This window comes from Sturnira hondurensis, unplaced genomic scaffold (assembly GCF_014824575.4).
Source record: "Sturnira hondurensis isolate 20B ecotype Veracruz unplaced genomic scaffold, ASM1482457v3 Scaffold0017082, whole genome shotgun sequence".
Taxonomy (NCBI): Eukaryota; Metazoa; Chordata; class Mammalia; order Chiroptera; family Phyllostomidae; genus Sturnira; species Sturnira hondurensis.
The window spans coordinates 2,730,255-2,744,487 of record NW_028089713.1 but is presented as its reverse complement, the minus strand read 5'-3'; the positions used below and the strand labels follow the sequence as shown (position 1 = coordinate 2,744,487).

Genomic DNA, 14,233 nt, shown 5'->3' with positions numbered 1-14,233 from the left:
AGGAAGCAGGGGGCTGCGGCAGGGACCCTGTCCTCTGTGGGCCTGGTGTTGCTGGGAGGGAAGGGCAGCTCTCAGGGCCTTCCCTGAGAAGAGTGAGGTGGGGCAGCTGCTTTTTCAACTTCTAGCTCAGAACCTACAACTGGCTATGTGACACTGGACCCCTTCCTCCCCCTCCCTGGGCCTCAGTTCCTAAATACGTGCAATGGAGCAGGTGCTTGGTCCCCCCCGGGCTGCCTTCCTGCCCAGACACTCTGGCATTTGTTCTGTGTCTTTGGAGTACAGGGCACTCTCTGCACCAACTCTGGGCAGTGAGGCCTTTTAAAAAAATTTCCCTCTATAGATTTTATTGTATTTATCATTTTAGAACTCACCCAGGGATATGTCCATGGACATTTAGAGAGAGAGGAAGGGGCAGGGGGAGAGGCAGTAACATCTCTCGGTTGCCTCCTGTATGCCTCCCGAACAGGGACAGAACCCACACCTAGGCCAGGTACGTGCTCTGCCTGGGAGTCCAACCACCGACCTTTGGGGCAACGGGGCAACACTCCAACCAACCAAGCCACACAGGCCAGGATGGACAGTGACAACTTAATCAGAGGAGCTCATCTCTGTAGCTAACATGTCTACTAGTGAATGTTTGGGCCTCAAAAACTATCACGCCCTCCTCACCAAATGTTAGGAGAATTGGGTATTTCTTGGTGTAAACTCTGACCGAAGAATTCACGGATGTGGTGGCTGACAGTGGGATTGGTCTTGTCAGACTGACTTTATTAAGCATTCCTGTAGGTTTCTGTGCTCTTTCATTCATTAGAAAATATTCACAGAGCATTTATGATTTGTCAAACACTTTTCAAGATGTTAAAGTCACAAAGGTATCAAAAATAAACTGGGTTTCTGCTCTTATGGAGATAGAGTGTTCTCATCACAAACCAAACATAAAATACTGGATAAGCCAAAAAGTCCATTTAGTTTTTTCCATAAAATAAAAGGCACACTGTTCATTGTCACTAATAACTATTGATTTGGATATTTTGAGGATGTTGGCTATCCCCCACGTGGTAGAATCCCCCACATGGTACAACATTGATTAATCTCAAATAATGTTTTGATTTGATCGCTACCAACTTCAGCTGATCTACCCGACCGTGGAGCATCATCCAGTGAGAAATCTCCAGCACAAAACTTTGCAAACCACTTTTGACACATTTGATCAGTCGCAGCACCTTCTCCATACACTGCTCACATCTTTTATTGTGTTTCAGTTCTGTTTTTACCTTCCTTGAAATAATAAAGCCTAATATACTGAAAATGTTATGCATTTTCCTCCATTTTCAATGTTAAAGTGGCTACACAAAAAATCACCCATTTTGATAGTTTTTTTAAATGCCCACTGATGTAACAGCTGTCACAATACAATCTAACAAAATTGTTTTGAATGAAGTTAAAGACAAGTAGGTGCTGCTAAGCCACCTTATGGAAACAAACAAACAAACTTTCTGGCCAACCCAACGAACTAACAGTGACCAGTACCAGTCAAGGAACTCCAGGAAGGTTCCCCAAGGAAGCTCCTTGTGATCTGAAGGTTGCACCAGCAGGCACTGAGTAGCTGAAGAGGGAAGAAAAGAGCTCCAGTGGAAATAGCATGTGCAAAGGCCCTGAGGAGAGAGGGAACATGGGGAAAAGAAGGGCCTGAAGAAGAGACAGTTTGGCTGAATGGAGGGGAGAGGGAGTGAGATGCGTGGTGGACCTGGGAGGGCAGAGGAGAGGGCGCGCTAGCACCGACTGTGTGCAGACCGATCTATGCTAGGCACCATTTTCACTGAGTGCTGAGTGCGTTTAATTCTTATAACAACCTTATGAGGAAGTACCATTATTACTCCATTTTATAGGTGAGGAAATCAAGATACAGGGGGTTCAGAAAGTAATTGCTCAGGGTCCCACTGACAGTAAGTGATGAAGTCAGCCTATGAATTTAGGCAGAATGACCTGGACTCATTCCGTAGCTGACGAGAGTGTCAAACCATAAAAGTTCTTGAACTCCATGCTATGTTTATCCAAAAAGCAGTGGGTGAAGAGGTGAAGGAGAGACTGATGATGTCATTAAATATGTTTGCAGAAACACTGGTGACTCTATGGTCTAGCGAGGACCTGGGAACGGTCCAGAGTCATGTGGCTATTCCAGTTATAGGAAGCCATGGTACTTGAACCAGCATGGTGGGCATGGTAGAGATAGAGAAGGTTGGATGGAGTCGAGAGATATTTAGGAAATAAAATGTGCAGGATTGGGTGGCGGGTTGTATATGAGGAGTAAGGGAGATGCTGGATGCCTAGTGAAAGAGGGGGTACAATGGAAAAGAGCCAGGATTCCAGGAGGAAAGCAGGTCGGGGAGACCACGAGTTTGAGGACCCGTTAAGAGCGGGGTTCCTTTGAGATATCCCAGGAGTGATGTTAGATGGCAGGTGCATGTATGGACCTGGGTGGAAGATTTGTGTGTTATTTGTAACTGGTAGTTGATGCCATTGGTACGAATGAAAGTAGCCAGGGAAGAGGGTGGAGAAGAAGAAGGCCCAGACTCCAAGCTTTAATGAACCAGTGATGGAAGAAGAGTCTGCAGAGGACACCAAAGGAGAGGCCAGAAGGTGGGAGGGAGCCCAGGTGTCCCTGCAGAGAGGGAGGAGGATGCGGAGGGGTGGTGAGTGGTGGCCGTGCTGCCACCAGCGCAGAGGACATAGATTACAACCCAGACACATAGCCATCGGTGCTGTTCGTGGAGCTGCTGCGGGGGTGCAGGTGGCCAGAATCCAGCCGGAGGCGGAAGCAGTGCACGCAGCACAGCAGCTACCACGAGAAGTCGGGCTGTAAAGAAAGGAGGTGATGGCCGGAGGGGAACGAGGACAGAGCGAGGAGGCTTCTCTCTCTCTTCCCTCCTTCCCTCCTCTTCCTTCCTTTTTCTTCTCCTCTCCCACTGCCCCCTCTTTTCTCCCCCTTTCTAATGATGGGAGGGGCTGGCTCTATTTAAAGGCACAGAAAGGTCTCCTTTGAGAGGAAGGGATGACCAGGGCAATAGGGTTCCTGAGACGGCAGGCGCACATGGGTGGGACACACTGGGGCAGGAGGGGAGGTGGGCATGCGTGGCGCCCGTAGTTTATCTGTTTGGTATTGGAGGCTGATGGGCTTTCTGTCTGGTGACTGTTTTCTGGAAGCAAGGACTTCTACTAGAGTTGGAAACGGGAGGGGACTCGGTAGCATGAGGAAGATGGGAAAGTTTGAAATAATTATGAAATGGGGAAGGTGGAAAGAAGCTGACCAGGAGCACTGAGAGGATTTGGGGGAGGAATTAAGATGGCTGGAGATCACGACTTTAGAGGAAGCCAGTTTGCTCTGTTCACTGCCTCTTCTGCCACCGCCATAGTGCTTGGCTATTTGGGGACAGACACAGGGAAATCCCGTGGCTGGTGTCGTAGAGGGCTGGGCTGATGCCAGATGTGGTAATCAGAGATGAGGGGCAAAGGTTTTTCATTAACAGTTTGGCTAGGTTTCTAGCCAAACTGTTAATGAATGATAGGCTGTGGACTAGAAGGTGGGTGTGGGGGGAAGTCAGGAGGGGACAGGATGGATGAGCTGGAAGGAAGTGGAGGACCTGGACAGGTGAGGGGAAAGAGCTGTGGTGGTGGGAACTGTGGCAGCATAAAGCTGAAAGGCAGAGAGCTGGTCAAGTCCTGGCATCTCAGATCGTCTCTTCAGAGAAGCAGTTACAATCACAAATCCAGAGCAGGATGTGGGGGACGATGGCTGCAGTGGAGTGGGGTGACGCCCCTGCAAGGAGGACACTCAGGAAACCAAGGAGCTAGGGTGCTGGCTGTCACTGTGTGTGTGGGTGGCGATGTCACCCGGGAGGATGACAAAGGGTACCAGGTAGAGGAAGGCTGTAAGCCAGAAGCCATGGCCTTTGAGAAGTGATGGGGTGAAACCTGCAAGTCCAGTAATCACAGCGGCAAGTGAGAGAGGGGAAGGAGTCCGAGGCAAAAATCAAGGACCCGGAAGGAGGAGTTTTTTCCCATGTCTACCTCAGCCCTGGGAGCTGAGTGGACCAGTATCCTCGGAACACGGGGGGAGATCAAGACCTAGGGGGTAAGTAATGTGCCCTCGTTCACAGCTGGTAAGTGGCAGAATGGACACCTGCATCTCCCATGTCATATCCTGTGTTACATGGGGATCCAGATGCCCAGGTGATGAGTGCCCTGCCCCAGAAGCTCGCCTGTCTCCCCCTTGAGGCCCTCAGCTGATGGAGAGTCTGTCAGGGAACTCAGGAGAGTGGCTCAAGAGTGATATTGTCTCCTTCTTCACCAACAGGCTCCCTCAAGATGATGACCTATCATGGCCAGTGAAAGTGACTGACCTCCAGTCCTTCCATTCCTTCCCCTCTTCTAACTCAAGAGCAGAAGGAGCAAGGAGCAGGGGTAGAAAGCAGGTGAGGAGATGGGGTCAGCCTGGAAGCTCCAGAACTCCAATAACATTTACTGAGCATCTACTAAGCACCTCCGGTGTACTGGGGAGTACAGCAGCCGTGCGGAGTGGGTACCGTCATCCCCACTGCTCAGACAGGAAGCTGAGGTTTCAGAGAGCTGGGAGGGGGGCAAGCTGAGTGCCCCACCTTGCACCTGCTAGTCCCGCTCTGTGGCCACAGGCATCGGAGGTGACTCGCAGAGCCAGTGGGGTTCACGAGAGTGGTGCTGAGCAGGGGCTGAGCTGCAGAGAGTGCAGCTAACCCCACAGAGCTCTCTGGAGGGGAGAAGGAAATGTTTAAGTCCTATGCCCAGTCATAGTTTAGACACCCAGCACAGTACACAAGACCCTCACGTATATTTGAGGTCAATAGTCAGCTCTCTTCCACGGCAAAGGCAGGGCCAAGGGGTCCTGCAGTGTGTGCTGGCCCTGAGACCAGCAGTGGGACAAGTGTGAGTAAGTGTGAACCACCGCACCAGGACAGAGAGAGAACAATGTGAGGCACAGTCAAATTGTACACCAGTGTTGCGGGGGAACCAGAAGAGAGGAAAGCGAATTACCCTCCCAGAGGAAACAGGTCCAGAAATAACAACCTCTCATGCTTTTCCTGACATTCCAGCTCAGAGCCTGGGCAAGAAGCAGCCATTCCTTGCTGTTTTCAAGTGCTTCTCTTGGTCTACCTTCTCCATTTGGTTGCAGGGGGTCGTAAAGCCCTGGAAGGATTTTCCATGGGAAGCAGAGCCAGGCAGGCCTATTTGTGCAGCCTGAGGCTCAAGGAGTGGCCAGGAGAGTCTGATTTTTGTTCTGTTGGAAGAAAGAAATACCCAGTGGCCAGGATTGCCCAGTGGAATGAATGCCCATGAGGTGGTAAGCTCTGACCTTGGACAGAGCTTTGGGATTTTAGGGCCCTGTGTGTTCTGACTGTTATTTGGTCGTTTCCAGTGTCAGGGTGGGGAGAAGCCGGCAGGGGAGGTGGAACCATCCAAGAGACTCTACTCTCGGAACTTAGGCCTTCCAGGGCCCTAGGCTGTGGGGTGGGAGGGAAAGTGGGTAGAGACCCTTATCAGGTCATCTCCCAAGTCCCCTCAGCCCTGGGGTCCAGTTTTTCTCACAGAGGCTCCCCAGATCCCACGTCCAGGCCCCGGGCTGCGTCACCACGAGGTCAAAGGAAGTGGAGCAAGGAGACACAGAGGAAAGGGTTGCGTGGTACTTGCCCTTTCCCAGTGGAGCAGACCCACGACGTCAGGAGATACATAAATCCAGCTGGAGCCTGGCGCTTGCATTTTTTTTCAGATCCCATGGCTGGGCATGTGGAGTGGGGGCAGGGACTCGGTGGGGGTGGGGTGGTATCTCTAGACAAGTGGTGCTCAGGATTTCTCTAAAAATGGCCCCAAATCCCATTTTGCTGTACGATGACCATGAGGATATTCAGTGTTAGACCAAGTCTGAGAGTGGCCAGCGGAGGACAAGGGCTGGGGGAGAGAATGCTGGTCACAGGAAAAGCCTGATTTATGCTGCTTTGAAACAGGCATGGATTTATGCCTGGCCATCCTTAGTTTGGGGGAGAACAGTTGCCATGGTCACCGCCCTAGGGAAGGAGGTAAAGAGATGGGAATTGGACTTACTGAGGCTTGGAGTTGGGGAGCGAAACATCTCTAGCCCAGTCCTGCTTCTATTCATAAAAAGGAAATGGGGAAGCCAGAGAAAAGATTAAAAAATTGACATGTCTTTGTTCCACCTGTGTCCTGCCCCACATCACGCTTAGGCTCCAGCTGGCTCCTCCAAGGAATTTTTCAATTAGATGGGGGCACTGAGCTCAGCAGAGAGAGCAGATGGGGCCTTGAAAGAAAAAGAAAGACCCAGAATGCAGTTTAATAAGCAGCCAGGGCTGCCTTGTGTGGGTGGACCTTCCGGAAGGAGTAATGACATGGAGAACTCGGGGAGGCACTGGGGCTGGGACAGGAGAACCTTGTGCCCAAGCTCTCAGCTCACTCAGAAAGTCTCAGGAGGGTGAATGAGAGTCCCTGGCGCCAGCAACGTTCATAGTCCCTCAGTCTCCAACCTGCCCTGCACCCTCCCTCCAATCCAGGGCCTGGGTTCAGAGCCAGGCTGGGAGCATCGTGAAACCAAAGAACTGCAAAGCTCAGAGTCTCCCAGGCAGTCCAAGAACTGCAAAGCTCAGAGTCTCCCAGGCAGTAGTCCTGGAACAAGGAGCATGGGACAGGCAGACTCAGCTCTCCTCCCGCTACCTGCTGAGTCAGCCAGAGTGGACATCCTGGAGGGACTTGGGTTGCAGTGGGCACTGGTAAGGCCCAAAATGCAGTTAGAAGGGCCCATACCCCCCCCACAGGGTCACCCAGACACATGTCTGTGCACATGTGCACAGTTTCTCACGGTTACCCCTCTCACATACCCACAGTGTGCCTCTCATGCCAGAGAACACATTTCACTCTCCTGCACCCAAAGTGACGTGCACGCACATGCTCCCACCTCCTATGTGTCTAACCTAGACTCCGAGGAAGGGTGAGGGGGCCATCGGGAATTTTGTAAAATGAGGCTGGCCAAGCGTGGATTTCATACACTCATCAGCCTCTTCCTACCACATAGTCTCCACCAAGAAAAGGCTGGTCCAGGGAGCAGGAGATAATTCACTTAATGAAATGGGTGTTGGGTTACGATCCCTCTCCCTGAGGTGGAGACACCCCAGGGTGCTTGAAGGGATGCAATGCCCTTCCAAGTAAAAACAGCCCCCCCCCGACATGCCATGCTATGACATGAGCTCACAGGAGTATCGGTAATTTGAGAGGTCCTGGGAACAGTTTCAGGGTAGAGATAGGCTGGAACAGGTTGTCATGTTCCCATGGCAGCCTATCTCGTTGCCACAGCAACAAGCTCTAACTCCAACCTATGGAGTGCTGGTTTCTGTGATTGGTGGAATACCTTGGTGCTTAACAGGATGGTAAGTGTTGCCCATAACTCTGATGGGGAAGAACGCTTTCATCCCAGACCATGCAGAGGTAGCTTGATGCTGTCCAGTAACAGCTGAGTTTTCTTGTGGGTAGAGGGAGGAATTTTCTGGAGTGTCCCTACTGACAAACTCTACTCTTCCCTCCAGAAACTCCAACTCCCCAACTATTGAGGCCAGCAGAAACGTCCCCACAAGGCACACATGCCTTTACTGATGCCCACCACGGCTGAGATGGAAACCCTGCCATTTCAGAGTCCCTGGTGCCAGCAACGTTCATAGTCCCTCAGTCTCCAACCTGCCCTGCACCCTCCCTCCAATCCAGGGCCTGGGTTCAGAGCCAGGCTGGGAGCATCGTGAAACCAAAGACATGGTCCAAGAACTGCAAAGCTCAGAGTCTCCCAGGCAGTGCAGTGGGGGAGCCCAGCTCTGGCATCCAAACCCTGAGTAGGCTTCTCTCTCACTGGCTATGTCTTGTGTGAGTTATCTTTCTGAACCTCAGGATTTTCACCTGTGAAATGGGTATACCATGCCCAGCTCCCTGGGTGGTTACAAGCATGCAGAAGAGTGAGCGATATGTGTAAAGTACTTGACCTGTCCAGGGCTCCTGCAGGGAGAGGGCTGGATGGCCCAGGTCACTGTTGAGATCCCTTGCACACAGAATGGGACTTCAGTGTCTTGGGGCTGAGCACCCAACATAGATCTGACTGTGAAGATGGGGTGACATTTAAGCCTGAATGGACAGGACAGGGGTTGGCATCATCTTCCAGATCAAGCTGTCCAACTGGTCGAAAACTTCCCCAGGGAAGGGGGAGGCACTTAAGCCATTGGCCTCCGGCCGGCCTAGCTCGGGGCTCCACGCAGTGGGGCTGTGCCTCATGCCCCTCTGCAAATCTAAGAACGAAGAGGGTAGCCTTTCGAAACTTTTATAGAAACTCAATTTGGGGGTCACTGTTCAAAATCATTTTTATTTGGTTGTTTAACCTTCTTCCCTCTCCTCCCCACACCTCATAGCCCTCCCCCGAGAACGTAAGCCTCCTGGCATTTTGCAGGTCCTGGCCACGAGGCATAGGCTCTGGGAATGGCAGCCCCTGGACTGGAGCCTGGCCTGCCAACCCCTCCTCCCAGGCTCTTCCAGTCCGTCTGCCTGCCCACAGACCCAGGAGGAGAAGGCTTTGAGCAAGTCCATGACTGTTCTGCAAACCGAAGACCTCACAGGCACTGTCTTCAGGGGCCTCTCCTTGACTTCAGAAATGTCCTGGGGGCAGAGTAGGCTGACTGGGGATGAAAATGGGCAAGGCACCCACCACCCAGAGGGCCTCCTGGTCAGATGGGGCTGGCTGTCCCCACAGAGCAAGATACCTGTCTTCACTGGAGGGATGACAGGTCCTTAGTTGGAACTGGGGGCTTGGGGCAGCATGGGGGTGCTACCAGGGAGAGCTGTTTCCCCGAAAGCACAGTTGATAATGAGCTGTGAGGACAGCCTTTTGATGGTGGGCCCGCTTCTCACTTGAACTGCCGTCCAGATCTGTCTTAAGGCCCATGACTTCGGGGCGCCTCTCTGGTTCCTGGGGTCTTCTGATGAGGCCATTGCCGCTGACACCGCACCTGGTCTAGCCTGGCCTAGTGCTGGTAGGAAGAACAGCAGTTTTTGGCAGCCTCTTCTAAGATGCCGTTCCCCATCCAAGGACCAGATCTTTGATATTTACAGGATCGGATCCCCTGAGTGGCTTCCACTGGCCTGGGGCAATTACGGGATTCCTTTCCATCAGCAAGATTGCTGTTGGGTCTTTGGGAAGCAGGGCTTCCACCGCACGGACACTGCTTCCTCCAACTCCAGCTGCTTCCTGACCCAGCACAGGCCTTGGAACCTTCTCGTCCAGGCCTCAGTTTCCCAAATCTCAGTCATTATCTGGCTGCATCACCAGTTTTGTTTTGCTATGTTCTTTTCCTATGGAACGTATGGAATACTACTTATGTAATATGTCCCTTGTCTGGGGAACCTAAATAGCAAACAGTTATTTCTCATAGTTCTGGATTTTGGGAAGTCCAAGATCAAGACATCTGGTCTAGAAATGTGATATTGCTGAAACACCCAAGCAACATCTAACTTGGGCTTTTCTTTAGTTATTTTTAAGTTTTTCGCATATATATATATATATATATATATATATATATAGAGAGAGAGAGAGAGAGAGAGAGAGAGAGAGAGAGAGAGAGAGAGAGAATGTGTGTGTGTGTGTAGTATTGACCTGCCCTGGGAAAAAAACAACCCGGTTCTTCACCACCTCTAGTGTGAAAACCACTGCCCTTGATAATATTAAAAGACTCTCAGAACCATCTAAAGAGCCGTTTGAGGAGAGGAGGGGATCAGCACTGCTTGCGAAATTAAGCACAAATCACACACAGGTGGGCAAGTTGGTGGCGTTTCCTTTATTGATTCAGTACCGGAAACTCCAGGCCCCCTCCCAGTGCCTGCCCCCTTCTCCCACTCTGCGTGCCCAGAGCCCCTGTCAGTGCAGGGCTGGAGGTCCCTTGTCTGCGGGCAACGTTCCAGGACACTGCCCTCCGCCGGCCATAGCGCAGTCCGAAGGAGTTCCAGTTCCAGAAGGCAGGCAGGTTCTTCTCCCGCTGCACCAGCGCTGCTCCCTGCAGGGCTGGGATCAGGCGGCTGTGGGGTGCGCACGAGGCTGGCCTCCGGGACCCCACCTCGCTCTCTCCAGCTGTGCAGCGTGGGCTCTGCTCCCAGGCGGCCCGAAGCGGTAGGGGGCTGCGCTGCTGGCCTAGGACAGAGCCATAGTGTGAGACCAAGCCAGGAAAGCCATCTTGAACACCTGCCCAGAGCCCCATCCTGCGCTTCCATTTGTTCCTTGGCCTCTGGGAGACTCAGAGCTCAGTGCCAGCAGAGACCACCAGCATCTGAGTTTGGTGGTTAGGCCATTTGTTCCTCCTGCTTTCAACACAGCTTTGATTGCAAATGTTTCCTAGAATTATCTTCACTATCTTTTATATGAAATTACTTCCTGCCCTGACCGGTGTGGCTCAGTTGGTTGGGCGTCCACCCACAAAGGAAAAGGTTGCCAGTTCAATTCCCAGTCAGGGCATGTGCCTGGGTGGCTGGTTCAGTGCCCAGCCAGGAGTGAGAGGCAAGTGATTGGTATTTCTCTGTCACGGCAATATTTCTCTCCCTCTCTTTCTTCCTCCCTCCCTTCTCTCTAAAAATAAATAAATGAAATCTTTTTTAAAAAGAGGTTGCTTCCTTTTAGGAATCAAACAGGGTAGAGCTTGGATATAAAGAAAACTAAGATATTTGCTAGAAGTTCAGCTTGGCTCACTGCCTGGCCTTCTGCCGGTTTCTGCATCAGGCTCCTCAGCTGGACTGCGCGTCCTTGGGCAGGTGGGGCCTGTTGGTTCATCCCCCTATCTCTCAGAGCGCTGGAAACCGGGCCTCACACGTCAGAGGGCCTCAGTAAGCGCTTGTTAACTGCACAAAAGCTAACGAAATCTTGTAGTTGCAGAACCAAGAAAGTAAAGCTAAGATCACTGGGCCCCCACAACCCCCAATAATTGTAACCCCCTAAATAAGCTATATAAGGACTCAGTGAAAAACAGGAAATTAACAGGGTCACCCTAACCAGGTCACTTCCCACATTTTGGGTATAATCTCTCCTCTTTGTACTGAGGGCTAACAGGCTAATTTGGAAGGCATTCCACACACGAGACTCACTAAGTGCACTATAGCTTTGGCAGTAAAATAGTGCAGTGAGCTCTGAGTACCAATGACCCCAGCCAATTGTGGCGGGACGTTAGCGGAAATGAGGCCCGTGTGTGAGTGGGTGCGTGTTGCAGGGGTGGTTGGCTTTGAGGCCCACTCCTCAATGCCCCGGCATACTTTGGAGAAGAGGGGTGTGGGTATGGTGCAGAATTCACGACAGTCTTCCTAGGAGGGCACTCTCACGCCACTTGGTCGGTGGTTTCATTCCCAGTCACACCCGCTCTCCCCGCAGTAGAAGTGCTTGTGGATCTGCCTTGTGTGGCCTCATCTGAAGCCTTTTGCCAGAACACAGTCAGCAAACGCAATGTCCCTGGAGAAGTGGTGAGGTCGTTTTCACCCAGAAAGGACATCAGATCCCAGGAGAGAAAACACTCTTGGCAAAGGACGCTGGGGGCCATGTTCTCTTTGTTCTGGAATCTTTTATGGGCCCAGTGACACCACATGTGCAGCTCTGCTCCACACTCCCAGTCCCGTAGCCAGAGGGGCTGCAGTCCCGGAGGCTAAGCCGTGCTCCGGTTTGCCCAGAACACCGAACCCAGCAGTGTCACCTACCCACAGCTCGGACGTGGGGGCGGCACCATTCTCTGTCGTGCCACTCAGAGACACCCTCCCGGGGAACTGCCCTGCTCATGCTGGGCTTCTGCAGCGTTTGGCTGAGCGACTGGGGAGCATCCTTACATCTCGGGGCCTCAGTTTCTCTAGTTCATCAGTGCCATCGCAAGCCGATAAGTTTGACAGGCTCTATCCTTTTGTTTAGGTTCTGTTTTTTCAAATGCCTCATAATGGGACTGAGGACACTGATGAAAAAAACTTGCATAGTAAATTCCTCCCCAACAGACCTGCTCAGAGAAGTGATTGACACGGAGCAGAGCACACAGTGTGAGAAAACCAGGAAGGAGCATGGTGGTCAGCAAGCACCTGAACCTGGGGGAGCCTTCTGTGCCCATAGCAGGTAAGCCAGCCCTAACCTGCAAGGTTAATGGGGCCACCAAATGAGTTGCATGTTCTAGTTTTGGGTTTCCATTAAATACATTGTTTAACCCACATCAACCCCCTGGCCGTAATCTGAAAAATGTGGTAAATTTTGTTTTGGAACAACTCACTTGCTCCCTTCCACCCTTTTCCCCAGACGACACATACCGGTGGATCTAGGGTTCTCCATGGGCGCCACCTTTTCTAAGGTTTCCCTGAAGGAGACAGCACAGAGGAACAGCATCAGCTGCCAAGAAACAAGTAGGCTCATCCTGGTGAGAAGGCGCAGGTCCTAGAAGTGTCCTGAAGCCAAGACAGAGAGAGGGAAGTGGGACTAGGTCAGGCACAGACCCAGGCTGGGGCACAGCGCAGCGCGAAGGGAAGAGCTGCCCCTGCCCTTGGAGGCCCCAGTGGAGGGATGAGTCTGGACAGACATATGGTGGAGATGGGACAGAGACCACTTGTGCAGTGTAGTCAAAGCTGACCTCATGCTAGGTGAGGATCACCAGGGAGGGCTTTCTGGAGGCCAGTCAGGATAGGGAAGAAGGAGGGATCCCTGTTGGTGAGAGGGGCAGGACTGCTCAGGTTGGAAATCGGCCAGAATTCTGAATCCCAGGGTTGCATGGGAGGACTGTTGGAGAACTGAGCGGTGAGACAGGACGTGTGGGAGCGAGCAGGGAGGGGTGAAGGGAAGTGGGGCAAGAGGTTCCACCGCGTGGAGGACACTGAGATACGTCCTCCCCTCTGCCGGGCTCTGCATACATCCCTGACTTTCCGGGCTCCACCCTCCCCAGGGGCTGTGCCTTCACTAACCTGGCCCAGCTCCTTTCTGCTGTAATAGAAACTTAGTTCTTTTCCTTTTTCATGAAGAAAAGGAAGAAAGGCAATGCATGGTCTTGCTCTCTGTGTAGCCTTTGACAGTCTGAAGACCATCGATACATTGTCTTATTGCCTATAATTTAGGGAAAAAGAAAAACCTTTTCCTGATATGTCAGGTCACTTGTCTCCATGTATTGTTCTCTGTGGGTTCTGAGAGGGTATAAATTGACCTGACCGTATAATTTTGGCTGTAGAGATGGGATCTGCATACCCCGACCCTCACTTCAACCCCTTTCCCTTACCCTTTTCTGTCTCCCTCCCGTCTCTTCCAGCTCCCAAGTCTAATTTCTTTTCGAAAAAGCTGTCAGACACTTGGAGACTGTCCAACAAACATGATTAAAAACAGATGATGGGGAGTCAGGAGAACTGCAGGTGGAGCCGAAAGGGCGTGGACGCTGGCTCTGAAGGCCAGAGCCACTCCGGGGTCAGGCAAGGGGCCGGTGGGCGGTGAGGACCGCCATGTGTGCCCGTCAGCCCCCTCCATCCCTCTGCTCTTGCCCCCACGCCCCATTCCCCTGCTGCCCCCTTCAGGACCCAGGCAGGGGTGAAGGGAAAGAATCCCGAGGTGGGATCACAAGTTCCTGGATCTGGCCCCAGCTCTGCCGGGCCTCTCTGTGAGACAGGAGCCAGTCACTCCCGTCTCTGGGGCTTGGTGCTCCACCTGTAAAATGAGACCATTGGGCCAGAGTGGCCACCAGCTGTCCCCGCAGATGGCCATTTATCCTTGCAGACTTTGATTCTGTGACACCCTGAACCCCGGACCACAGCTTTCTGCACCTGCATTAAGGTGGGGCAGAGAGTACAGATGGGATTGGTTCACTGGAAAGAAGAGCATAAAATCACTTTTTGTGGTTTGAACTGTGCACGCACCGTTTAATTTGGAAATTACTCCTGAGTGCTGCCTGGGCGCTGTGTTGGGTGCTAAGGTGCACAGCTTCCAAGACACAGGCTGCTGTCGGCTGCTCAGTCCTCATCTCAAGTCTAGCACAAAAAACTGAGTCCGAAGCAGACCATATAAAAATAACACTGTAAATGACAGGCTAAAGGTGCATGAGTACACAGGGGTCTTTGGAGACTATGGGAGCCTGTTCTGTAGGGTCCAGGTGGGGTTTCTGCAGGGGGTGGACCCTGAGCT

The 14,233-nt window shown here is 52.2% G+C and overlaps 1 protein-coding gene across 1 annotated transcript; it reads right to left on the bottom strand.

Annotated features, from left to right (window-relative positions):
• Positions 1 to 9,891: 9,891 nt before the first annotated feature.
• Positions 9,892 to 12,764, bottom strand: KISS1 (KiSS-1 metastasis suppressor). Its single transcript, XM_037067128.1, has 3 exons — positions 12,351 to 12,764; positions 10,808 to 10,907; positions 9,892 to 10,349 (listed from the first exon to the last, which is right to left on the bottom strand). Exons 1-3 carry the CDS (start codon positions 12,488 to 12,490, stop codon positions 9,906 to 9,908), a joined length of 684 nt encoding a protein of 227 aa, XP_036923023.1. The 5' UTR covers positions 12,491 to 12,764; the 3' UTR covers positions 9,892 to 9,905.
• Between the last annotated feature and the right edge of the window lie 1,469 nt (positions 12,765 to 14,233).